Below are 27,719 nucleotides of genomic sequence, written 5' to 3' on the forward strand. Positions count from 1 at the left end.
CAAATGAAATCCCATGAGGTCATGCTGTGAATTGTTATTGGCTGGAGTTAATGACAGGATGGTTATTAACTCATTTGTATGAATGTTTACAAGATAATGCCCACCAGAAAGGTGGGCAATATGATTTTGGGAATCTATAATCCTACTGAACAGGGGCATTGTTCTTCAGACTGATCTCCAGCTGCCCGCATTCATTACTTGAGTGCAGGGTTTCCTCATATCATTCTCCCATTTGATCGTTTGGTTAAATAAAGTCACGTCTTCAACATCAGTACACTGTATTTTGAGTCTTTGTAATAGCTATACATAGCCTCGAGAGGAAGCCCCTACACAGGGGCATGTCCTCCACTACACTGTCTGAAGTCGATGACAATGTCCTTCGTTTCGTTGACCTTGAGGGAGAGATTATTGTCGTCGCACCAGTTCATCAGATTCTCAATCTCTTCGCTGTTCTCCGTCTCATCTTTGTTTGAGATCCAATCCACTATACGGTGGTATCAGCAACCTTAAAAATCAATTTGGAGGGGAATTTAGCACACATCATAAGTGTATAAGGGCTATGACAAGGGGCTTAGGACACAACCTTATGGGGCACCAGTGTTGAGGATAATCAAAAAAAGTTTGACGAGGATAAGAAAGAGATGTTTCACTTGAGGCATGACTCAAGTGACCCACTAGTGAGCAATAGATTCAAAGTTTATTTAAGAATATAGTTAACGTGTAAAGTAAGAAAATTGGCAAGTACTTTTATCAATTACAAACAAGAAACACAATAATAATGTATAACCCTTAATGAATATATATAAACTATCCCAATCAAAACCAGTATCCAATCAACAAAAACCTTGAAACAGGTTTAACACAGCACAGAATAATGCTCCTGTGATACTGGGATCGAGGGCCTTATTTGAGTCCAATGCTCTTGAGACTCAGCACAATTTGAAGACAAAATAGCTTCCCAAAACACCAGAGAGACCCCTTACTGCAGGATGACAAACAAGATGTACTTTCAGCTAATTGGTAAAACTTTCAAAATAAAAATTGAGCGAGAGACTCCTTTCAGCCATACTTCTAACACTGCCAACAAAACAAAACTAAAAACAACCCTTATCACCTGACCGGCTCACAGTTTATTTTCTCCTCCCACCAACATCAGCTGAGGCTGTGAACTGAGAAACACTGACTTTGAGAACTTCAGAGATCATGATTTTAAAAAACCTCTTAAAGGGACACTAACATCACAGGCATCTCTTCCAGATTATGGAAATGTTCCTCGTCAGTGACACCTGTGATTACTATATCATCTCAGTGGCACTGTACTCCCTGAAGACCAGTTAGAATTTGATCCATTGCCCCCTGGAAAGTGGCCAGAGTTGATGTAATTCCAAAGGGTCATCGCTTGTAGCGAAACAATCCTTTTTGAGTGATATTCATTAACAACAGTTGTGAATCTTCAGCCACCCCCACTTGCAGACGCATTGGGAAAGATCCATCTTTTTTCCCCTGGCCAGGACACTCAAGAGTTCCTCAGTAACAGATACTGTTCCACAAATAAAGTTTTGGGTTCATCGTGACCTTAAATCACCACACAGTCTCACACATCCATCAGTCTTCATGGCTGGAACTATTAGCGTGGCCCATTCACTCATGGCCGCTGGTTCCAAAGCACCCAACACGATCAAGCTCTCCAGTTGGGTACTAGCTGAACTTTCATGTTCCTGGGGCAAACTCCTGATTTTAACCATATTTTCACCTTCACATCTTTCATTTCTCCTCGGGTTCCATTAAACACCTCCTGGTATATGCCTAATATTTCATCCAGGCCTGAACAAGCTTATGAGAGTGTCTGTTTACTACTTCCTAATTTCATCTCAATTGCTTCATTCAAGTTCTTCCAAATAACGCAGGGTAATTTCCTTTTCTGACATACAAGGAGAGACGTGCACACTCGTCCTTCAGCTGCACCACAGTGGATACCTAACCCTTCAAAGGCACCACCTGATCCGTATGTGTTCTCAGGACAATATTCACAGGTTTCAAGGAAAGGTGATTCAGTTTCTCTTTATACATTGTGCCTTTCAGAGGTTTTTAAAAAATGATCATAGCCTTAGGTGATGTCATTGTGGGAGGATGAAGCAGTGAGCAGGTCAGGTTTCAGTTTTGTGTTGGGCTGCAGTGTTAGAGGCAGTTGGAAAATAAGTCTCTTTCTTAATTTTGCTTTGAACATTTTATCGGTTAGCTAAAAGAAAGGCTGGTTGCTACACTGCAGTAAAGAGTCACTCTGGTGCGTTGGAAAACTGTCTCGTCTTCAACCTGTTCTGATTCTCAAGAACATTGGACTGCAGAATTCAACAAACAGCCTCGATCCCAGTATCGAGAGAGAATTAGACTGTGCTGTGTTAAACTTGTGAAAAAGGTTTTTATTTTGTCTATTGGGGTTTGGTTTTAATTGGAATACACAGTGGTTAGCACTGCTGCTTCACAGCTCCAGGGACCTGGGTTCGATTCCCGGCTTGGGTCACTGTCTGTGTGGAGTTTGCACATTCTCCTCGTGTCTGTGTGGGTTTCCTCCAGGTGCTCCAGTTTCCTCCCACAGTCCAAAGATGTGTGGGTTTGGTTGATTGGCCATGCTAAAATTGCCCCTTAGTGTCCTGAGATGCGTAGATTAGAGGGATTAGTGGGTAAATATGTAGGTATATGGGGGGTAGGGCCTGGCGGGATTGTGGTCGGTGCAGACTCGATGGGTCGAATGGCCTCTTTCTGTGCTGTAGGGTTTCTAAGATATTCAATAAGAATTATTATATTGGCTGTTTTGTTTCTCGTTTGTAACTGATAAAACTTATTGCTAATTTCTGTTCCACATATGTTAACTATATTCTGAAATAAACTTTGATGAAAGCTCCCTCGTCGGTCTTTTGAATCACACCTGAAGTGAAACATCATGCTTATCCTAACCAAATTCCAAATGCAAAAATGATAATTCAGTCAGGCTTCATAAAACACTTTGGGAGTTTCTAACCAAAACCATAACAAAATGGACTCTGGAATCAATTACACCGCTGCCCCCGTGTCCACCTCCATCCTCACCACTTTCCCTTCCATTGCCCAAAACTGCTCTGCATCAGGATGGACTGACAGCAAGCGCATTGTTTAAATTTCAATCACTCCGTCAGTTCCTTTTTGTCTGTGGATCCTGCCAGTTATTTGTCCCCTTCAACAGTTGCTACTTGTCACTTCCTCCAGGTTGCAGAGGCTGGGTTCCTTCCGTTTTCTCCCTTCTTGGGACCCTGATGCTCTGCAATTGCAGGTAAAGTAACCCCTTCTCCCACAGTTCCAACATTAAGCTCTCCTCATCCAGCCACCAGCCTCTGTGTAGTCCTTTTTATCATACTGACAACTCAGCTTCAACTGATTTCCTGGGGCATCTGCCATTTTGTATGCCATTGCTCTCGAGTCTAGATGAGGCTTCTGCTGCATGCACACTGCAATCCTGAAAGTCTTTGAAATTGAATTGCTCCTCCATTAACAACCCTTGCCTAATTTCTTCCTGCAATAACACACATACAGAACAGTTCTACAGCACTTCCTGAAGCAAGGCTCCCAACATCCTGCTAAGCTTTGAGAGTTAGGACAATTTGATTTATTGTCACATGTGTTAGAGTCTTAGAAATTTACAGCATGGAAACAGGCCCTTTGGCCCAACTTGTCTATGACACCCTTTTTTTAAAAAAAACCACAAAACTACTTCCAATTGCTCACATTTGGCCCATATCCCTCCCCCCATCTTATCCATGGAACTGTCTAAATGCTTTTTAAAAGACACAATTGAACCTGCCTTGACTACTGCCTCTGGCAGCTCATTTCAGACACAACACCGTGTGAAAGAAATTGCCCCTCTGGACCCTTTTGTATCTCTCCCCTCTCACCTTAAATCTATGCCCCTTTATTTTATAGACTTCTAGGCGGCACGGTAGCACAGTGGTTAGCACTGCTGCTTCACAGCTCCAGGGACCTGGGTTCGATTCCCAACTTGGGTCATTGTCTGTGTGGAGTTTGCACATTCTCCTTGTGTCTGCATGGGTTTCCTCCGGGTGCTCCGGTTTCCTCCCACAGTCCAAAGATGTGCAGGTTAGGTTGATTGGCTATGCTAAAATTGCCCCTTAGTGTCTGGGATGCGTAGATCAGAGGCATTAGTGGGTAAAATATATAGGGATATGGGGGTAGGGATATGGGGGTAGGGCCTGGGTGGGATTGTGGTCGGTGCAGACTCGATGGGCTGAATGGCCTCTTTCTGTACTGTAGGGTTTCTATGATTATCACCTTTAAGTCTCCTATGCTCCAGGGGAAAAAAGTCCCAGTCTATCCAGCCTCTCCTTATAACTCAAACCAAGTCCTGGTAGCATCCTAGTAAATCTGTTCTGCACTCTTGTTTAATATCTTTTCTATAAAGGATGCCCAGAACTGTACATAGTATTCCAAGTGTGGCGTGTGTAATGTCTTGTACAACTTTAACAAATGTCCCAACTCCTGTAGCCAATGTTCTGACCAATGAAACCAAATGCTTTCTTCACCACCCTGTCCATCTGTGACTCCACTTAAAGGAACTATGAACCTGTAACCCTAGATCTCGGTTTTATACCTCTTCCCAATACCCTACCATTAACTGAGGAAGTCCTGCTCAGATGTGAAACCACCAAAATGCATCACCTCATGTTTATCTAAATTAAACTCCATCTGCCAACCATGTATTGGTGTACAATGAAAAGTAGTGTTTCTTGCACACTATACAGACAAAGCATACCATACATAGAAAAAAGGAGAGAGAGTTGTGATGGCAGTGTACCTTTGAGGTTTTTTTTAAAAATTATCACATCTTTAGGTGATGTCACTGTGGGAGGAGAAAAGCTGTTGGCAGCTCAAATGACAAGAGGTCAGGTTTCAGTTTCATTTGGGGCTGCAGGGTTAGAGGCAGTCTTAGAAGGAAGCTGGAAAAGTCGTCTCTTGCTCAGTTTTGCTTTGAAAATTCTACCAGTTAACTGAAAGGCTTGTTGTCATGCTGCAATAGTGTCCCTGGTGCTTTCAGAAGCTGTCCAGTCTTCAAAATATTGAGTGAATCTAGAGAAACTGCAGATTTCAATCAAGAGATTCAAATTTCCATTAGTCTGTACTGTTAAACCAGAGAAAAGGGCCTTTGGTCAATGGGAGGTTTTGATTGTGACTGTTTACATATTCATTAAGGGTTGTACATTGAGATTGTTTGTAATTGATAAAAGTTCTTCCCAGTTTTGACTATACATGTTAAATATATTCTTAAATAAACTTTGTTTAATAAAAGCTCCCTAATTAGTCACTTGAATCATACTTGAAGTGAAACATATCATGCTTATCCTAGCCAAATTCAAGGTGCAAAACAAGGTCTCTGTTGGCAGGCTGGTGCAAAAGGTTAAATCTCAGGATCAAACGTGAACTAGCTAGATGGGTACAGAACTGGCTTGGCCATAGAAGACAGAACTAAGAAGAACAAAGAACAGTACAGCACAGGAAACAGGCCCTCCAAGCCTGTGCCGCTCATTGGTCCAACTAGACCATTCGTTTGTATCCTTCCATTCCCAGACTGCTCATGTGACTATCCAGGTAAGTCTTAAACGTGCCAGGGTGTCTGCCCCAACCACTGTAAAAAATGCTCTGATATCAGAGTTATACCTCGCCCCTCTCACCTTAAGCCCATGACCCCTTGTGATCGTCACCTTCGACCTGGGAAAAAGCTCCTCACTGTTCACCCTATCTATACCCTTCATAATCTTGTACACCTCTATTAGGTCTCCCCTCATTCTGTCTTTCCAGGGAGAACAAGCCCAGTTTACCCAATCTCTCCTCATAGCCAAAGACCCTCTATACCAGGCAACATCCTGGTAAACCTTCTCTGCACTCTCTAAAGCCTCCACTGGTAGTGCAGCGACCAGAAAACCTATGATTTAGGCAGAGTTTTTAACCTGAAACACAACTTCAGCCTCCTTGTGTAACTCATTGTCCTGGATGTTCCCACCATTTTGCCTTGGCAGCGGCAATGTTTCTTGCCTCAGCATGACTTGGCCTGTTCCTCCCATGCTGACTCCTGGCTGCCGATTGTGGTTCCTCAATGACCACGGGACTCCAGACACACTGCCATCCCCAGCAATCATGATGTGGAGATGCCGGCGTTGGACTGGGGTAAGCACAGTAAGAAGTCTCACAACACCAGGTTAAAGTCCAACAGGTTTATTTGGTAGCAAATACCATAAGCTTTCGGAGCGATGCCCCTTCGTCTGACGAAGGGGCATCGCTCCGAAAGCTTATGGTATTTGCTACCAAATAAACCTGTTGGACTTTAACCTGGTGTTGTGAGAATCCCCAGCAATCAGCAGTGCTGCACTGAGTCATTCTGTCGCTGCAACCAAGTACACGTTTCCTTCCTCCACTGTCTGTCCAACCCTTTCCTGTGGCTGCCATGTTATCCTGACAGTCCCCCACCCCTGAAGCACTGCACTTGCCATGGGTCCTTCACTGGACCACAGTAGAGGAAAATCCTCACTCCTCCCTCAATTAAGACATCCCATCCTTGTCGCCAGTGTGAAGTCTGAGGTGACCAGGGAGGTAGCTCCAAAGAAGTCACACAGAAAGTCAAGCCAGTGACAATAGGACTTATTGAAGAACTGTCCTCCTCACACTTCAGCTCTAGAGTGGTTGTAGGGGCAGTTTCCTGGGCAGGTCATCCAATGCCTTCGGTCACCTGACCCATCCTCAAAGGGTCCCATAAAATCCAGGAATAAAGTAAAAACATTTCATGCAGATTTCTCATTACAATGAATAAGAGGTAGCTGTTTTGGGATCTACGGAAATGACTCGAGACTAGGATAATAAATTAAATTATTTTAATGTGTAGAAAAGATTAAAGAACAGCAAAGTCATCCAAAATGCCTTTGCTCAACTTCACCAGGCTGGGTCCAAATAGAGCAAGCGTGATTTTGGTAAAAAAAAAATCAATACTCAATTGGTCAACAGTTGACAAATCGAACAAGGGGCAAATTGACAAGTATTTTAGGCAAATCTTTAAAAACCCCGACTGGCTGGCCAAACATCCCGTGAGCAAATAAATAGGGTGTAGAGGCCGAGCTTTTGAACGTTGGAAACTTGCGATTGAGAACAATTCCAGCCAGGATCTCGGAAGAAATCAGGGTCCCAGGAGGGTGGAAGACATTCGATTGTGCGTTCCAAAAAGGGGGTCACCCTGGAGGACAAGTGCCATGCAAAGAGAGGTGACAATGTGAAGGCAACAGGAAAAAAGGACTGATGTACACGATCAGGAATTCACTGGTTGGAGTGTCTTTGCCTGGAATCTTCCCGTCTCACTGAAAGAACAAAAGGGGCAGAAGGTTCATTCTGAATGTAGTAACATTGTGAAGATAGACTCCCACACTGCTCAATTTATCCTTGATACACTCCCCCAAAAATACATGGGGATAGGGCCTGGGTGGGATGCTCTGAGAGTCAGTGCAATCTTGATGGGCTGAATGGCCTCATTCTGCACTGTAGGGATTCTATGACTCGAAGTATTGGTTAGTGAAAGAGCAGTTGTTAAAGTAAAAAAATAGTTGTCACAAGTAGGCTTACATTAACACTGCAATGAAATTACTGTGAAAATCCCCTCATTGCCACACTCTGGTGCCTGTTCAGGTACACAGGAGGAAGAATTTAGCATGGCCAACACACCTAACCAGCACACCTTTCAGACTGTGGGAGGAAACTGGAGCACCTAGAGGAAACAGACACTGGGAGAACATGCAAACTCCAGGATGAGCCAAGGCCAGAATTGAACCTGTCCCTCATGCCATGATGAGGTGGAGATGTCAGCGTTGGACTGGGGTAAACAGTAAGGAGGAGTCTAACAACAGGTTAAAGTCCAACAGGTTTATTTGGTAGCAAATGCCACTCGCTTTCAGAGCGCTGCTCCTTCATCAGGTGAGGGGGAGTTCTGTTCACAAACAGGGCATACAAAGACACAAACTCAATTTACAAAATAATGAATAATGATTGGAATGAGTTTACAGGTAATCAAGTCTTCAAGGTACAGACAATGTGAGTGGAGAGAGCATTAGCACAGGTTAAAGAGATGTGTATCGTCTCCAGACAGGACAGCCAGTGAGACTTTGCAAGTCCAGGCAAGTCGTGGGGGTTACAGATAGTGTGACATGAACCCAAGATCCTGGTTGAGGCCGTCCTCCTGTGCAGAACTTGGCTATCAGTCTCTGCTCAGCAACTCTGCGCTGTGTTGTGAAGGCCGCCTTGGAGAACGTTTACCCAAATATCAGAGGCCGAATGCCCGTGACCGCTGAAGTGCTCCCCAACAGGAAGAGAACAGTCTTGCCTGGTGATTGTCGAGCGGTGTTCATTCATCCGTTGTCATAGCGTCTGCATGGTTTCCCCAATGTACCATGCCTCGGGACATCCTTTCCTGCAGCGTATCAGGTAGACAACATTGGCAGAGTTGCAAGAGTATGTACCGTGTACCTGGTGGATGGTGTTCCCATGTGAGATGATGGCATCTGTGTCGATGATCCGGCACATCTTGAGGCAGTTGCTGTGGCAGGGTTGTGTGGTGTCATGGTCAGTGACCACAACACCACACAACCCTGCCACAGCAACTGCCTCAAGATGTGCCGGATCATCGACACAGATGCCATCATCTCACATGGGAACACCATCCACCAGGTACACAGTACATACTCTTGCAACTCGGCCAACATGGTCTACCTGATACGCTGCAGGAAAGGATGTCCCGAGGCATGGTACATTGGGGAAACCATGCAGACGCTATGACAACGGATGAATGAACACCGCTCGACAATCACCAGGCAAGACTGTTCTCTTCCTGTTGGGGAACACTTCAGCGGTCATGAGCATTCGGCCTCTGATCTTCAGGTAAGCGTTCTCCAAGGCAGCCTTCACAACACACAACAGCGCAGAGTCGCTGAGCAGAGACTGATAGCCAAGTTCCGCACAGGAGGACGGCCTCAACCGGGATCTTGGGTTCATGTCACACTATCTGTAACTCACACAACTTGCCTGGACTTGCAAAGTCTCACTGGCTGTCCTGTCTGGAGACAATACACATCTCTTTAACCTGTGCTAATGCTCTCTCCACTCGCATTGTCTGTACCTTCAAGGCTTGATTAGCTGTAAAGACTCACATTCCAATCATTATTCTGTAAATTGAGTTGGCATCTTTATATGCCCTGTTTGTGAACAGAACTCCCACTCACCTGACAAAGGAGCAGTGCTCCGAAAGCTAGTGGCGTTTGCTACCAAATAAACCTGTTGGACTTTAACCTGGTGTTGTTAGACTCCTTCCTCAGTGTGAGGCAGACAATTTCTGCTCCGAGCTACAGATAATCCGGTCAAGTGGGACCACGCGACTCCAGTTAGCACCTACTTGAGCCGTTCGCCATCATGGTCTCCTTGGATTGGATGCGTTCCATTGTCCCTGCTTGCAGCCGCAAGATGGTGATCATTTGCAACTCCAGCATATCCTTCAGTCTCCTGGAGCCACTGTTCCTCCTGTAGAACCTTATCTGCTCTGCTACCTCCTCCTGCATGAGAGAGATTATGGCCAGCTCCCTTTCCAATAGGTACATCGATCGCCTTGACACAGTGGCACTCCTGCAAGGGAAGAAAGATGGAGCAGTTAAATTCCCCAATCTGAGCAACACCATCCATCGTCCCAACAGCCAGTCATTAACATCAATGCCAATTTCCACTAACTTAACAAGACTCGAAAATCCTGTCCTGTTCAGAGTCAAAAGTTATTCCATCCTGGCATGTGGCTGAATGGGCTGCAGAGAAATATGCTAAAGATTTCCAATCAAGCAAACCCGATTTTGGGCCAAAGATTTTAAGTGTGCCGGGATTTTCGTGTGGCTAAGTTGGCGTGGAATTTAAAGGACAAACGGTGCTGGGGTAACAGCTCATTCTTAGCAGAAAGGAGTTAGTTACAAACTTTGAACTTTCCTTAATTGGGTATTGGAATTTAAACTAAATGCACTTAAAAGCCTCAACATGATGGGGTCTAATGACCAGTGCCTCTGCCCTGGCTCATTTGATTGGCCGAATCAAACAATGCTTTCTGATCAATTCATTGGCTGACTGCCAAGGAACTGGAGCTTGAACTATTGTTGACTGGGGCAGGGGGGGTGCTTTCTTTTGAGGCTGTGCATTGCTGGGCTAAATGCACGACTCAAACTCAGTGTCCAGATTTAAAGGTGCAACTTTATTGATCAATCAATCAAATGCAAGATGATATTAGATGGTTCAGCACTGCACTGGGAGGCTGACAAACCCAATACCACTGAAAAACAATGCCTCGGAGGGCAATTATGCATTTTCAAAATCATATTTTTCGGTAGGTACGATCCAGTAAACATTAATACAAAATCAGTCAATAACTCACCCCGTCATCAATTCCAGCCAATTACAAGTCACACCTTGGTTTCATGGTATTTCATTAGCTTAAATCATCCAGATATTATTTCCTGCTGGACAGTAAGGTTAAGGCAATATTCCCACAGACTCAATCCCACATGTCCCGTCTGACACAGAAAATCCTTCTGTCTTGCACCTGTGTTATCAGCTTTGAGTTGTGTCGTTCTATTCATGGAGGTGGCATTGGCAGCCATTTTGTTCCTGACATCTCCTGATAAAAATGTCCACATTCAACAGTCCATTGTTCCACAAAAATGTGGTTTCTTTCCATGTGCCTTATCCCATCAGACCTTGCCATTGGCTGAATCATAGAAACCCTACAATACAGAAAGAGGCCATTCGGCCCATTGAGTCTGCACCGACCACAATCCCACCCAGGTCCTACCGCCATATCACTACATATTTTACCCGCTAATCCCTCTAATCTACACATCCCAGGACACTAAGGGGCAATTTTTAGCATGGCCAATCAACCTAACCCGCACATCTTTGGACTGTGGGAGGAAACCGGAGCTCCCGGAGGAAACCCACACCGACACAAGGAGAATGTGCAAACTCCACACAGACAGTGACCCAAGCCGGGAATCGAACCCAGGTCCCTGGAGCTGTGAAGCAGCAGTGCTAACCACTGTGCTACCGTGCCACCCAATACATTCCAAAATTCACAAAATACATTCTAAGAAATAATACATGTTTACATAAGCAAGACTTGTTGTTTAATCAAACTGCCTTTTACATAGAGTCTCTTGTTAGTATAACTCTAATCCAAGATCATGCACTCCACGTCAGTATTTTAAATTCATGATTCTACATGTTTTCATCAGCCTTTTATGCTAACACAAAAGGGCTTGGGGCATTGTGTAGAACCCAGGGGTAAGACCACATGTGGAAAGAGGAGAAAGTCTACGTGGCAAAAACCTGGCCAGCTTCCATGTGCAAGTGGAAATCAATCTCAGCTCAGTAAAGTAGCCCCTTAAGCCTGTGCTGCCATTCAATAGGACCGTGGCTGATCGACATTCCTCAAATTTCCCTGACATTTCCCATAACTTGATTCCCTTACTGATCAAAAATCTATCTCAGCCTTAAATATACACAAGACATTTCCCCCACAGCTCTGTGGCAATGAGTTCCAAAGACATAAGTAGTAAATTGGCATCACTATTCTGAAACTGCTTTCTGGTCTAGACTCTCCCATGAAGGAGAGCAACACTTCAGCATTTACCCTGTCAAACCCTTTAAAAATTCAATATGTTTCAAAGGGATATGACTGCATGACTTACCAGGGTATTTCACAGGCCAATTAAGAGTCTGGAGTCACATTTAGGCCAGAGCAGATAAAGACCATAAGACCATAAGACATAGGAGCGGAAGTAAGGCCATTCGGCCCATCGAGTCCACTCCACCATTCAATCATGGTTGATTTCAACTCCATTTACCCGCTCTCTCCCCATAGCCCTTAATTCCTCGAGAAATCAAGAATTTATCAATTTCTGTCTTGAAGACGCTCAACGTCTCGGCCTCCACAGCCCTCTGTGGCAATGAATTCCACAGACCTACCACTCTGGCTGAAGAAATTTCTCCTCATCTCTGTTCTAAAGTGACTCCCTTTTATTCTAAGGCTGTGCCCCCGCGTCCTAGTCTCCCCTGCTAATGGAAACAACTTCCCTATGTCCATCCTATCTAAGCCGTTCATTATCTTGTAAGTTTCTATTAGATCTCCCCTCAACCTCCTAAACTCCAATGAATATAATCCCACGATCCTCAGACGTTCATCGTATGTCAGGCCTACCATTCCTGGGATCATCCGTGTGAATCTCCGCTGGACCCGCTCCAGTGCCAGTATGTCCTTCCTGAGGTGTGGGGCCCAAAATTGCTCACAGTACTCCAAATGGGGCCTAACCAGTGCTTTATAAAGCCTCAGAAGTACATCCCTGCTTTTGTATTCCAAGCCTCTTGAGATAAATGACAACATTACATTACATTACATTACAAGAGATAGATAACTGGCTGCAGCATCGAGTACAAGAGTTGGGAAATCATGTTGCAGCTATAATCAAATCTTGGTTCGGCCACATTTGGATTATTGCGTGCACTTCTGGTCGCCAGATTACCAGGAGTGCAAAGAAGGTTCACCAGGATGTTGCCTGGTATTGGCTATGAGAGGTTGAATAAACTAGGATTGTTTTCACTGGAAAGACACAGGCGGAGGGAGACCCGATAGAGGTCTACAAACTTGAGCATAGACCGGGTGGATAGTCAGAGGCTTTTTCCCCAGGGTGGAAGTGTCAATTACAAGGGGGCACATGTTCAATGTGAGAGGGGAATGTTTGAGAATGTGCAGGGGAAGTTTTTCCAATCAATCAGAGAGTGGCGAGTGCCTGGAACATGCTGCCAGAGGATGTTGTGGAAGCAGACACATTAGCAACATTTAAGAGGATGGGAACACGAATAGGGAGGGGAATAGAGGGATACAGACCGAGTGAGGGCAGAAATTAGCTCAGCCATCATGATTGGCATGGGCTTGGAGGGCCGAAGGGACTGTTCCTGTGCTGTACTTTTCTTTGTTCTTTACTCTTCCAATACAGTAGTTGCAGTGTACATTAATGATCCAGATGTGGGAGGTAAAATGAGAAAGTTGATAGATGACACCAAAGTTAGTGGAGTGTAAATAGGGAGGAGGAAAGCCTTCGATTACAGGATGATTATAAAACAGGCAGGTTTGGCAAACTGAACAGCAGCAAATTGAATTTGACACAAGTGTGGGGTGATGTATTTGGGAAGGATTAACACTTGCCAAGGGAGTACACAATGAACAATCCGATGCTTGGATGTACAGTGGACTAGAGGCAGCTGGGATGCATCTCCCTATGTCCTGGAAGAGAGCAGGAAAGATAGTTATGATTAAGGCAGCAAATTGGATACTTTCCTTTAGTAGCCAAGGCATAGAGTACAATAGCAGGAAAGGTTATGATGGAGATGGATAAAACGCTGGTCAGGCCACAGCTGGAGTACTGCATGCAGTTCTGGTCACCACACTAAGGAGGATGTGATTGCACTGGAGAGGGTGCAGAGGAGATTCCTCAGGATGTTGCGTGGGCTGGAGTGTTTCAGCTATAAAGAGGGGCTAGGGTTGATTTCCTTAGAGCAGAGAAGGCTGAGGGGGGGGGGACCTGATTGAGGAGTACAAAACTGAGGGATACAGAAGAAACCTTTCTCCTCAGTGGAGGAGAATCAAGTCTGCAGCAACTCTCCAAGAGAAAATCTTACTTCAACTATCCCCATAAACCCATGTATTTACCCTGAGAATTCCCTTGGGGCAATTCAGCATGGCCAATCCACAAACCTTCACATCTTTGGAGTGTGGGTGGAAACCCATGGAGACAGGGAGAACATGTAGACTCTACAGACACCTACAGGTGGAATTGAACCCAGGTCCCTGGCTCTGTCAGGCAGCAGTGCTAACTGTCTTGCTACATAGAAAGGATGAAAAGAAAATAGAAAAAAATCATCCAAAATGTCTCTTCTCAACTGGCTAAAGGGCAAAGCCAACAGTGAAAAGGAAATGTAACAGAGCCGGAGAGAGAAGTGGAGGGGATGCAAAGAGAAATTTTAGTTCGGTAAACGTCAGATTTCTTCCTTAAAGAGCATTAGTAAATCAGATAGGTCAAAACAACAATCGACAATGGTTCCATGGTCATCATTGATTGAAGGGGTAATCAAGAAGGTTGATGAGGGCAGTGCAGTTAATGTTGTCTACACGGACTTTAGCAAAGCCTTTGACAGGGCATGGTAGATTGTTGCACAAAGTTAAATCTCATGGGATCCAGGGCGAGGTAGCAAATTGGATGATGACAGAAGACACGGGGTGGTTGAAGGGCTGTTTTTCAAACTCGAGGTCTGTAACCAGCGTGCTTCAGTGATTGGTGCTGGGTCCGCTGTTAGTTGCCATTTATATTAATGAATTTTGGAGGCATGGTTAGTAAGCTGGCAGATGACAGATTGGTGGTATAGTGGACAGTGAAGAAAGTTCTGATTGCAACAGGGGCTTGATCAATTGGGACCGTGGGCTGATAAATGGCAGATGGAGTTTAATTTAGATAAATGGTTGAGGTGATGTATTTTGGAAGGATTGACACTTGCCAAGGGAGTACACAATGAACAATCCGATGCTTGGATGTACAGTGGACCAAAGGCAGCTGGGATGCATCTCCCTATGTCCTGGAAGACAGCAGGAAAGATAGTTACGATTAAGGCAGCAAATGGGATACTTTTGGTAGATCAAATCTGGGTAGCACCTACTCAGTTAATGGCAGGGCATTGGGAAGAGCGACAAAACAGAGACCTAGGAGTACAGGTTCATTGCTCCTCCAAAGTGGAGGCACAGGTTGACAGTGGTGAAGGCAGCATTCAGCATGCTTGGCTTCATTGGTCAGAACATTGAATACAGGAGTTGGGACAACTTGAAGTTGTACAAGACATTGGTAAGGCCACACTTGGAATACTGTGTGCAATTCTGGTCACCCTATTATAGAAAGGATATTATTCAACTAGAAAGAGTGCAGAAAAGATTTACGAGGATGCTACCAGGACTTCATGATTTGAGTTATAAAGAGAGGCTGGATGTTTTCTCCTAGAGTGTAGGAGGCTTAGTGGTGATCTTAGAGGTCTATAAAATAATGAGGGACAAATAGGAGGTAGATAGTCAACATCTTTTCCCAAAGGTAGGGGAGTCTAAAACTCGAGGGTTTAAGGTGAGGGGAGATACACAAAAGGGTCAATTCTTTCCAGAGGATGGAGAGTGTCTGGAATGAGCCGAGTGTGGGAGAGGCAGGTACAGACAGTTACACGGGTACAGAGGGATATGGGCCAAACAGGCAATTGGGACCAGCTGTGTTTTAAAAACTGGGCAGCAGGTTGGGCTGAAGGGCCTGTTTCCATGCTGTAAACCTCTGACTCTTATGGAATTCAAATCTCAAACATTCGCTGTCTTTTATTCATTCAGAAGGATGAGAGCATCACAGGCTGGGCCAGCACTTGTTGCCCATCCCAGAGGGCAGTTAGCAACATTGCTGTGGCTCTGGAGTCACAATTAGACCAGCAGATTCCCTTTCCCAAAGGCCATTAGTGAGCCAGATGGCTTTTTCTGACAGTTTACAATGGCTTCATGGTCATCAGTAGATTTTTAAATGCCAGATTTTTTTATCAAATTCAAATTTCACCATTTTGTGGTGGGATTCGAACCCAGGTCCCCAGGACATTACTCTGGGTCTCTGGATTACTAATCCATTGATAATACCATAGTGCCATCACATTCCCTGTTTTGTAATTCTCAGATTATAGGATTCTTTCTGAATCACCACTCGAGATGGAAGGCTGTAACTTTTTAAACAAATGAGGTGTGGGATAAAGGGAAAGTTGGCCGATTGGATAGGTAACTGGCTATCTGATCGAAGACAGAGGGTGGTGGTGGATGGAAAATTTTCAGACTGGAGGCAGGTTGCTAGCAGAGTGCCACAGGGATCAGTGCTTGGTCCTCTGCTCTTTGTAATTTTTATTAATGACTTGGAGGGGGCTGAAGGGTGGATCAGTAAATTTGCTGATGACACCAAGGTTGGTGGAGTAGTGGATGAGGTGGAGGGCTGTTGTAGGCTGCAAAGAGACATAGATAGGATGCAAAGCTGGGTTGAAAAATGGCAGATGGAGTTTAACCCTGATAAATGTGAGGTGATTCATTTTGGTAGGACAAATTAAAATGTGGATTACAGGGTCAAAGGTAGGGTTCTGAAGACTGTGGAGGAACAGGGAAATCTTGGGGTCCATATCCACAGATCTCTGAAGGTTGCCATTCAAGTGGATCGAGCCATGAAGGCGGCCTATAGTGTGATAGCTTTTATTAACAGGGGGTTGGAGTTTAAGAGCCGTGGGATTATGCTGCAACTGTACAGGACCTTGGCGAGACCACATTTGGAATATTGTGTGCAGTTCTGGTCACCTCACTATAAGAAGGATGTGGAAGCGCTGGAAACAGTGCAAAGGAGATTTACCAGGATGCTGCTTGGTTTGGAGGGTAGGTCTTATGAGGAAAGGTTGAGGGAGCTAGGGCTGTTCTCTCTGGAGCGGGGGAGGTTGAGGGGAGACTTAATAGAGGTTCATATAATAATGAGGGGGATTGATAGAGTGGACGTTCAGAGACTATTTCCTCAGGTAGATGGAGCTATTACAAGGGGGCATAACTATAGGGTTCGTGGTGGGAGATATAGGAAGGATATCAGAGGTAGGTTCTTTACGCAGAGAGTGGTTGGGGTGTGGAATGGACTGCCTGCAGTGATAGTGGAGTCAGACACTTTAGGAACATTTAAGCTATATTGGATAGGCACATGGAGCACACCAGGATGATAGGGAGTGGGATAGCTTGACCTTGGTTTCAGATAAAGCTCAGCACAACATCGTGGGCTGAAGGGCCTGTTCTGTGCTGTACTGTTCTATGTTCTATGTTCTAAATGATAACAGAATTCACACAATGTGCCAGAGAATTCATGACAAAGATTTAGCAGCTTATACAAAGATGCTCTGCTCCATCAGATTATAGGACATTGTTACAACTGCACAAGACATTGGTAAGGCCACATTTGGAGTATGGTGTATGCCATTAAACTGGAAAGGGTGCAAAAATTAAAAGATTTACAAGGACTATCATGGATAAGGATAGATCTGGTCCTCGGGTTGAAGTTCTGAACTGGAAAAAGGCCAAATTTGATGAAATGAGAAGGGATCTGGGAAGCGTGGATTGGCACAGGCTGTTCTCTGGTAAGGATGTAAATGGAAAGTGGGAGGCCTTCAAAGGAGAAATTTTGAGTGCGCAGAGTTTGTATGTTCCTGTCAGGATTAAAGGCAAAGTAAATAGGAATAAGAAACCTTGGTTCTCAAGGGAGATTGTAACACTGATTAAGAGGAAGAGAGAGTTGTATGAAATGTACAGGCAGCAAGGAACAGATCAGATGCTCGAGGAGTATAAAAAGTGCAAGAAGCTACTTAAGAGGGAAATCAGGAGGGCTAAAAGATGACATGAGGTTGCTTTGGCAGACAGAAGGAAAATCCAAAGAGCTTCTATAGGTATGTTAGGATCAAAAGGATAGTGAGGGATAAAATTGGTCCTCTTGAAGACCAGAGTGGTAGACTGTGTATGGAACCAAAAGAGATGGGAGAGATACTAAATGGGTTTTTTGCATCCGTATTTACTGAGGAAATGGGCATGGAGTCTACGGAAATAGGGCAAACAGGTAGGGAGGTCATGGAACCTTTACAGATTAAAGGGGAGGTGGTGCTTGCTGTCTTGAGGCAAATCAGAGTGGATAAATCCCCAGGACCAGACCTCAAGCATCTGATCTGTTCCTTGCTGCCTGTACATTTCATACAACTCTCTTCCTCTTAATCAGTGCTACAATCTCCCTCAGGAATAAGGAACCTTGGTTCTTATTTACTTTGCCTTTAATCCTGACAGGAACATAAACTCTGCACTCAAAATTCCCATGGACCTTGAGGAAAGCTAGTATTGAACTTACAGGGGCCCTGGCAGACATATTTAAAATGTCAGTATTCACGGGGGAGGTGCCGGATGATTGGAGAGTGCCTCATGTTGTTCCGTTGTTTAAAAAAGGTCCCAAAAGAAATCCAGGAAATTATAGGCCAGTACGTTTGATGTCGGTGGTGGGCAAGTTATTGGAAGGTGTGATAAGGGATAGGATCTACAAATATTTGGATAGACAGGGACTTACTGGGGAGAGTCAACATGGCTTTGTGCGTGGTAGGTCATGTTTGACCAATCTATTAGAGTTTTTCGAGGAGGTTACCAGGAAAGTGGATGAAGGGAAGGCGGTGGATGTTGTCTACCTGGATTTCAGCAAGGCCTTTGACAAGGTCCCTCATGGGAGGTTAGTTAGGAAGGTTCACTCGCTGGGTATACATGGGGAGGTAGTAAATTGGATTAGACACTGGCTCAATGGAAGAAGCCAGAGAGTGGTTGTGGAGGATTGCTTCTCTGAGTGGAGGCCTGTGACTAGTGGTGTGCCGCAGGGATCGGTGTTGGGTCCATTGTTGTTTGTCATCTATATCAATGATCTGGATGATAATGTGGTAAATTGGATCAGCAAATTTGCTGATGATACAAAGATTGGAGATGTAGTGGACAGTGAGGAAGGTTTTCAAAGCTTGCAGAGGGATTTGGACCAACTAGAAAAATGGGCTGAAAAATGGCAAATGGAATTTAACGCAGACAAGTGAGAGATATTGCACTTTGGAAGGACAAACCAAAGTAGAACGTACAGGGTAAATGGTAGGACTCTGAAGAGTGCAGTTGAACAGAGGGATCTGGGAATACAGGTACAGAATTCCCCAAAAGTGACGTCACAGGTGGATAGGGTCGTAAAGAGTGCCTTTGGTACATTGGCCTTTATAAATCGGAGTATCGAGTATAAAAGTTGGAGTGTTATGGTAAGGTTATATAAGGCATTGGTGAGGCCGAATTCAGAGTATTGTGTAGTTTTGGTCACCTAGTTACAGGAAGGATGTAAATAAGGTTGAAAGAGTGCAGAGAAGGTTCACAAGGATGTTGCCGGGACTTGAGAAGTTGAGTTAGAGAGAGATTGAATAGGTTGGGACTTTATTCCCTGGAGCGTAGAAGAATGAGGGGAGATTTGATAGAGCTGTATAAGATTTTGATGGGTATAGATAGAGTGAATGCAAGCAGGCTTTTTCCACTGAGGCTAGGGGAGAAAAAAAACCAGAGGGCATGGGTTAAGGGTGAAAGGAGAAAAGTTTAAAAGGAATATTAGGGGGGGCTTCTTCACACAGAGTGTTGGGAGTGTGGAATGAGCTGCCAGATAAATGTTATTTACCACTTTAAGAAAAACTTGGATGGGTTCATGGATGAGGGGTGTGGAGGGATATGGTTCAATGGGCTGAATGGCCTATTCCTGCTTCTAGTTTCTATGTTTGCAGCACATTGGATAGCAGGTTGCAAAACAAGACTACTTTAAAAAAAAAATTAGATTGCAAGGAGCTGGCAGAGAATCTGAATTTTTAGCTGCAGCACAGAAAACAATTCAAAATAGGCCAATGACACAATGACTGTTGGATTGCAGTTTCAAGTCATTTATTACCTCCTCTCACCCCATTTTCATTGACTCAATCAACAAACCAACTTTTTCTTGAATAAATGCAATGACAACCTCATTGCTTGGGGCAGCATGGCGGCAGTGGTTAGCACTGCTGCCTCACAGCACCAAGGTCCCTGGTTCGATTCCGACCTGGGGTCACAGTCCGCACGAAGTTTGTATGCTCTCCCCCATGTCTGCGTGGGTTTCCTCAGTCAGAAAGACATGGTGTATTCTCCATGGCAAATTCTCCCTCCATGTACCAGAACAGGCACCAGAGTGTGGTGACTAGGGGATTTTCATAGTAACTTCATTGCAGTGTTAATGCAAGCCCATGTGTGACTAATAAATAAATTTGACACAATCAACAAACTAACTCTGCCTTGAATAAATACAATGACACAAGAGTTACTGACCAACCTCATCGTCAATGGACACCTCATCTTTACACTGATGCTCTGATGTTTTGCTCTCATAGAACATGGACAGTACAGCACAGAACAGGCCCTTCGGCCCACGATGTTGTGCCGAGCTTTATCTGAAACCAAGATCAAGCTATCCCACTCCCTATCATCCTGGTGTGCTCCATGTGCCTATCCAATAACCGCTTAAATGTTCCTAGAGTGTCTGACTCCACTATCACTGCAGGCAGTCCATTCCACACCCCAACCACTCTCTGCGTAAAGAACCTACCTCTGATATCCTTCCTGTATCTCCCACCACGAACCCTATAGTTATGCCCCCTTGTAATAGCTCCATCCACCCGAGGAAATAGTCTTTGAATGTTCACTCTATCTATCCCCTTCATCATTTTATAAACCTCTATGAAGTCTCCCCTCAGCCTCCTCCGCTCCAGAGTGAACAGCCCTAGCTTCCTCAACCTTTCCTCATAAGACCTACCCTCCAAACCAGGCAGCATCCTGGTAAATCTCCTTTGCACTCTTTCCAGCACTTCCACATCCTCCTTATGGTGAGGTGACCAGAACTGCGCACAATATTCCAAATGTGGTCTCGCCAAGGTCCTGTACAGTTGCAGCATAATCCCACGGCTCTTAAACTCCAACCCCGTTAATAAAAGCTAACACACTATAGGCCACCTTCACAGCTCTATCCACTAGAGTGGCAACCTTCAGAGATCTGTGGATATGGACCCCAAGATCTCTCCGTTCCTCCACAGTCTTCAGAACTCTCCTCCCACAAGAGTGAGTGTTCGCCTTGTATCCACACCCTCATCTACTACTTTCAGCACCATGTGTTTTGCAAGATCACCCCTCATTCTAAGCTCCCAATGCGTTTACACCAAAGCTCTCTTCATCAGGCAAGTCCTTGATGCCAGGAATGAATAGAGTTTACCTCATCTGCCACAAACACAATTGTATTATTACTCCGATAAAGAGACAACTTTGCATCACACCAGATTGTGTGGATCCACTAGTGTGCCTATTGTCACAACAGGTCCACAGCAGACACCATCTCCCTGGCCCTACACTGAACTCTGGAACACCTAGATAACAAAGACACCCATGTCAGACTCCTATTTATCAGCTCAGCCATCAACACCTTAATCCCAACAAAACATCTCCAAACTCCTGGCCTGGGGCCTGGCTCCTCCTCTGCAACTGGATCCAAAACTTCCCAACAGACAAACCTTAAAATCAGTAAGTATAGGCAAGAACACCTCCTCTACAATCATCCTGAACACCACTGTCCCACAAGGCCGTGTCCTCAGTCCCTTACTATGCTCTTTATACACCCATGACTGTGGCCAAATTCCCTTCCAATTCCATTTACAAGTTTGCTGATGACAAACGTAGTTGGTTGGATCTCAAAGACCGAGATAGAGTATAGGACCGAGATAGAGTATAGGACCGAGATAGAGTATAGGACCGAGATAGAGTATAGGACCGAGATAGAGTATAGGACCGAGATAGAGTATAGGACCGAGATAGAGTATAGGACCGAGATAGAGTATAGGACCGAGATAGAGTATAGGACCGAGATAGAGTATAGGACCGAGATAGAGTATAGGACCGAGATAGAGTATAGGACCGAGATAGAGTATAGGACCGAGATAGAGTATAGGACCGAGATAGAGTATAGGACCGAGATAGAGTATAGGACCGAGATAGAGTATAGGACCGAGATAGAGTATAGGACCGAGATAGAGTATAGGACCGAGATAGAGTATAGGACCGAGATAGAGTATAGGACCGAGATAGAGTATAGGACCGAGATAGAGTATAGGACCGAGATAGAGTATAGGACCGAGATAGAGTATAGGACCGAGATAGAGTATAGGACCGAGATAGAGTATAGGACCGAGATAGAGTATAGGACCGAGATAGAGTATAGGACCGAGATAGAGTATAGGACCGAGATAGAGTATAGGACCGAGATAGAGTATAGGACCGAGATAGAGTATAGGACCGAGATAGAGTATAGGACCGAGATAGAGTATAGGACCGAGATAGAGTATAGGACCGAGATAGAGTATAGGACCGAGATAGAGTATAGGACCGAGATAGAGTATAGGACCGAGATAGAGTATAGGACCGAGATAGAGTATAGGACCGAGATAGAGTATAGGACCGAGATAGAGTATAGGACCGAGATAGAGTATAGGACCGAGATAGAGTATAGGACCGAGATAGAGTATAGGACCGAGATAGAGTATAGGACCGAGATAGAGTATAGGACCGAGATAGAGTATAGGACCGAGATAGAGTATAGGACCGAGATAGAGTATAGGACCGAGATAGAGTATAGGACCGAGATAGAGTATAGGACCGAGATAGAGTATAGGACCGAGATAGAGTATAGGACCGAGATAGAGTATAGGACCGAGATAGAGTATAGGACCGAGATAGAGTATAGGACCGAGATAGAGTATAGGACCGAGATAGAGTATAGGACCGAGATAGAGAATAGGACTGAGATAGAGAATAGGACTGAGATAGAGAATAGGACTGAGATAGAGAATAGAGTGAACTGGTGAGGGAGAGATTATTGTTCCCGCAATGTCAACAAAACAAAGGAGATTGTCATTGACTTCAGGAAGCAGTGGAGGACATGCCCCCATCCACATAAACAGTGAAGTGGAAACAGTCAAGAGCTTCAAGTTTCTAGGTGCCCAGATCACCTGGTCCCTCCAGTTAAGAAAGCCCACCAACATCTCTTTCACAGGAGGCCAAGAATATTCGGCATGTCCGCTACAACTCACCAACTTTCAGATGCACCATCTTCCTGGTTGTATCGCAGCTTTGTATGGCTCCTGCTCTGCACAAGACCGCAAGAAACTATAAAGGATCATGAATCAAGCCCAGTCCATCACACAAACCAACCCCCCACCCATTGATGCCGTCTCTGAAAAGCAGCCAGCATAATCAAGGATCCCACACACCCAGACACTCTTCCACCTTCTCCCAGTATGAAAAAAAAGATACATAACTCATCATGTACCAACTGACTTTCTTCCCTGCTGCCATCAGACTTTTGAATGGACCTACCTCACACAAACAGATCTTTCCTCTACACTCTAGTTATGACTAACACTATATTCTGCCCTCTCGTTTCCTTCTCTGAATGGTATGCTTTGTTACTATAGTGCACAAAAAACAATATTTTTCACACTATGCTAATAGAAGTGACAATAATAAATCAAATCTCCCCTTAAATTCATGCTGACTATGCCAGATTAATCGACATCTATCCATGTGAAGATATATTCTGCCCCTTAAGGGCAATACAAGCTGAGTAATTCCAGCAATTACATGGAGCAGGATGTCATAGAAACCCTAGTGGAGAAGGAGGCCATTCAGCCCGTCAAGTCTGCACCAACAACAATCCCACCCAGGCCCTATTCCCATAACCCCACATATTTATCTTAGCTCGTCCCCCTGACACTAAGGGGCAATTTAGCATGGCCAATCAACCTAACCTTTGGAGTGGAGGAAACCGGAGATATGGTAATTAAAAAGGAAAGACAAAGCAGCAGTAACCTAGGACAGAGGATGCAAACTTGAGTACATCAGAGAATGAGAAGAAAAAACAAAGAAAAGTACAGCACAGGAACAGGCCCTTCAGCCCTCCAAGCTTGTGCGGATCATGATGCGCTAAACAAAAGTCTTTTGCCCTTACTTGTTCCATGTGCCTCTATTCCCTCCCTATTCATTTACCTATCCAGATGCCTCTTGAATGTTGCGAATATGCCCACTTCCACCAAATCCTAGCCACCCACCACACAAAAACTTACATCTCAAATTCCCCCCTCACATTGAACCTGTGCCCCCTTGTAATTGACACTTCCACCCTGGGAAAAAGCCTCTGACTATCCACATGCCTCATCATTTTGTAGAGCTCTATCAGGCCTCCCCTCAGCCTCCATCTTTCCAGTGAAAACAATCCCAGTTTATTCAACCTCTCCTCACAGCCAGCCTCCTTGAGACCCGGCAACATCCTGGTGAACCTTCTTCACACTCTCCAAAGCTTCCACATCATTCTGATAATGTGGCAATCAGAACTGCGCACACTACTCCATATGCAGCCTAACCAAGGTTTGACACATCTGATAATAACTTTGCAGATGACGCAAAAATTGGCAGAGTTGCAGATAGTGACGACGGTTGTCGAAGGATACAGCACGATATCAATAAATTGCTGACTTGGGCAGAGAAATAACAGATGGAGTTTAACCTGGACAAATGCAAGGTGATGGAATTTGAAGGATCAAATTATACAGTAAATGGCAGAACCCTTGGAACATTAACAGAGGCATCTGGCCATACAGGTCCACGGTCTTGAAAGTGACAATGGAGGTGGATATGGTGGTTGCCTTCATCAGCCCGAGTTTCAAGTATAAAAGTTGGCAAGTTTCATTACATCTGTGCAAAACTTTTAAGCAATGTTTAGAATATTGCATGATGTGGAGATGCCGGCGTTGGACTGGGGTAAACACAGTAAGAAGTTTAACAACACCAGGTTAAAGTCCAACAGGTTTATTTAAACCTGTTGGACTTTAACCTGGTGTTGTTAAACTTCTTACTAGAATATTGCATGCAGTTCTGGTCACCCACTATGTGAAGAGCATGGATAATTTGGAGAGAATGCAAAGATGGTTCACCAGGATGTTGACTATGAAAGAGGTTGAATAAACTCAGATAGTCTTTCCAGTGAAAACAAAGGTCTACAAAATTATAAGGGGCATAGGCAGGGTGGATAGTCAGAGGCTTTCCCCCCCCAGGGTGGAAGTGTCAATTACAAGGGGGCACAGGTTCAAGGTGAGGGGAGAGGTTAAGGAAGATGTGCAGGGAAAGTTTTTCAGAGGGCAGTGGGTGCCTGGAACAAGCTGCCAGAGGAGTTGGTGGAAGCAGGCATGTTAGCAACATTCAACATTCATCATCACGAAAGAGGTAGCGTTGGGCAAGCTAACAGGGCTAAAGGTAGACAAGTCTCCTGGCCCTGATGGAATGCATCCCAGGGTACTAAAAGAGCTGTCAGAGGAAATAACAAATGCACCAGTGGTAATTTACCAAAGTTTGCTGGACTCTGGAGTGGTTCCCACAGATTGGAAAACAGCAAATGCAACATCACTGTTTAAAAAAAGAGGGAGACAAAAGATGGGTAACTATAGGCCAGTTAGCTTAACTTCTGTGGGCTGAAGGAACCTGTTCCTGTGCTGTATTGTTCTTTGTACCCGGCCACATTTGGAAGACTGTAGAGTTCTGGTCGCCATACTACTGGAAGGATGTGAAGACTTGAGGGTACAGAAAACCCCAGGATGTTGTCCGATTTGGAGGGTATTAGCTATGAAGAGAGACTGGATAAACTTGGTTTGGTTTCTCTTCAACATCAGAAGCTGAGGGGGCGACCTGATGGAAGTTTACAAAGTTATGACAGGCACGGATAGAATGGATATTCAGAGTCTATTTCCCAGGGTAGAAATGTCAATTACGAGGGGACATGGGAATTGAGGGATAGGGACTGCGTAGAGGCAAAAGGTCTTTAGTTAAGAAAGACGTCATGGGTTGGCGCAGGCTTGGTGGGCTGAAGGGCCTGTTCCTTTGCTGTACTGTTCTTTGTTCACGGCCGAACCAGACCTCACTACTCGTGTACTCAAACCTGTGGTAAAAGCCAACATTCTGTGTTCCTCATTGCTGGCTGTACCCGTCAGGCTCACATTCTCCTGATTCTCAGCCTTGTGTCAGTAAACAGTGCACTCAACCTCCAATCTGGGTCTTGTATCAGTCAGTAAACATAGAAACTAGAAGGAGTAGGTCATTCGGCCCTTCGAGCCTGCACCACCATTTTGGTCAGGGCTGAACATAAAATTCAATATCCTGATTCTTTCCCCACCTAGCACATCCCTTGATCCTTTTAGTCCCAAGAGCTATATCTAATTTGCCGTTAAAATCACAATGTTTTGGCCTCAACTACATTCTGTGGCAGTGAATTCCACACATTCACCACCCTTTGGGTGAAGAAATTTCTCCTCACCTCAGTTATAAAAGGTTTACTCATTATCCTCAAACTATGACCACGTTCTGGACTCCCCCACCATCAGGAACATTCTTTCAGAATCTACCCTGTCTAAGCCTGTCAGAATTTTTAATGAGATCCCCTCACTTTGGAACTCCAGTGAATATAATCTTAACTGATTTAGTGTCTGCTCATGACAGACCTGCAAAACCTTTGCTGTACTTGCTCTACAGCAAAAACATCCTTCCTCAAATAAGGACACCAAAACTGTACACAATACTCAGGAACACTACAATTGCAGTAAGCACAGTAAGAAGTCTCACAACACCAGGTTAAAGTCCAACAGGTTTATTTGGTAGCAAATACCATAAGCTTTCAGAGCGCTGCCCCTTCGTCAGATGGAGTGAGTCAGATGGAGCTACCAAATAAACCTGTTGGACTTTAACCTGGTGTTGAGAGACTTCTTACTGTGCTTACCCCAGTCCAATGCCGGCATCTCCACATCATGACTACCATCGCAATTGCAGTAAAACATCCCTATCCTCAAATCCTCTCACTATGAAGGCCAACATACCATTGCCTTCTTTACTGCCTGTTGTACCTGTGCGCTTACTTTCAGCAACTGATGCATGAGGACACCAAGGTCTCAGAGTATCCACCTTTCTCAATTTATACCCATTCAAGTAACAATCTATCTTCCTCTTATTGCTACCATAGTGGATAACCTCACATTTATACATATTATACTGCATCTGCCATGCAGATGCTCACACACTCAGCCTGTCCAAATCACAATGAAGCATCTCTGCCTCCTCCTCACAGATCACCCTACCACCCAATTTTGTATCAACTTCAAATTTGGAGATGATGCATTCAGTTTCCTCATCCAAAATATTAATATATAATGTGAACAGTTGGGGCCCTAACAGATCCCTGCTGAATCCCTTAGTCACTGACTGCTAATCAGAAAAAGACCCATTTGTGCCAACTCTGCTTCCTGTCCATCTCAAGACATGACCTGCAATCCCATGAGCTTTAACTTTACATAGCAGTCAGTTATGTGACACCTTGTTGAACACCTTCTGAAAGTCTAAATAAACCACATCCACTGGTTCTCCTCCATAACTCTACAAAGAACAAACAAAACACAGAACAAAGAAAATTACAGCCCAGGAACAAGCCCTTTGGCCCTCCAAGCCTGCACCGACCATGCTGCCCGACTTAACCAAAACCCCCTACCCTTCCAGGGACCATATCCCTCTATTCCCATCCTATTCATGCATTTGTCAAGGTGCCCCTTAAAAGTCACTACCGTATTTGCCTCCACCAGCAGCAAGTTCCAGGCACCCACCACCCTCAGTGTAAAAATACTGCCTCGTACATCTCCTTTAAACCTTGCCCCTCACACCTTAAACCTGTGCCCCCTAGTAATTGGTTACAGCCTCCAAAAATTCCAATAGATTTGTCAAGCATGATTTCCCTTTTGTAAATCTATGCTACCTCGGTCTGATTGTACCAGTGCCTTCCAAACTTCATAGAAACCCTACAGTGCAGAAGGAGGCCATTCGCCCCATCGAG

At 44.7% G+C, this 27,719-nt stretch overlaps 1 protein-coding gene across 1 annotated transcript in view; it reads right to left on the reverse strand.

Annotated features, from left to right (window-relative positions):
• Positions 1 to 6,899: 6,899 nt before the first annotated feature.
• LOC144480955 (uncharacterized) overlaps positions 6,900 to 27,719 on the reverse strand; it is a 35,620-nt gene continuing 14,800 nt past the window's right edge. The window contains exons 4-5 of the mRNA XM_078200570.1: positions 9,470 to 9,696; positions 6,900 to 7,388 (exon numbers count right to left, since the gene is read on the reverse strand). Of these exons, the coding sequence (XP_078056696.1) occupies positions 7,348 to 7,388; positions 9,470 to 9,696 (268 nt within the window). The 3' untranslated portion in view covers positions 6,900 to 7,347. The remainder of the gene's footprint in view (positions 7,389 to 9,469; positions 9,697 to 27,719) is intronic.

Source organism: Mustelus asterias, chromosome 30 (assembly GCF_964213995.1).
Source record: "Mustelus asterias chromosome 30, sMusAst1.hap1.1, whole genome shotgun sequence".
Taxonomy (NCBI): Eukaryota; Metazoa; Chordata; class Chondrichthyes; order Carcharhiniformes; family Triakidae; genus Mustelus; species Mustelus asterias.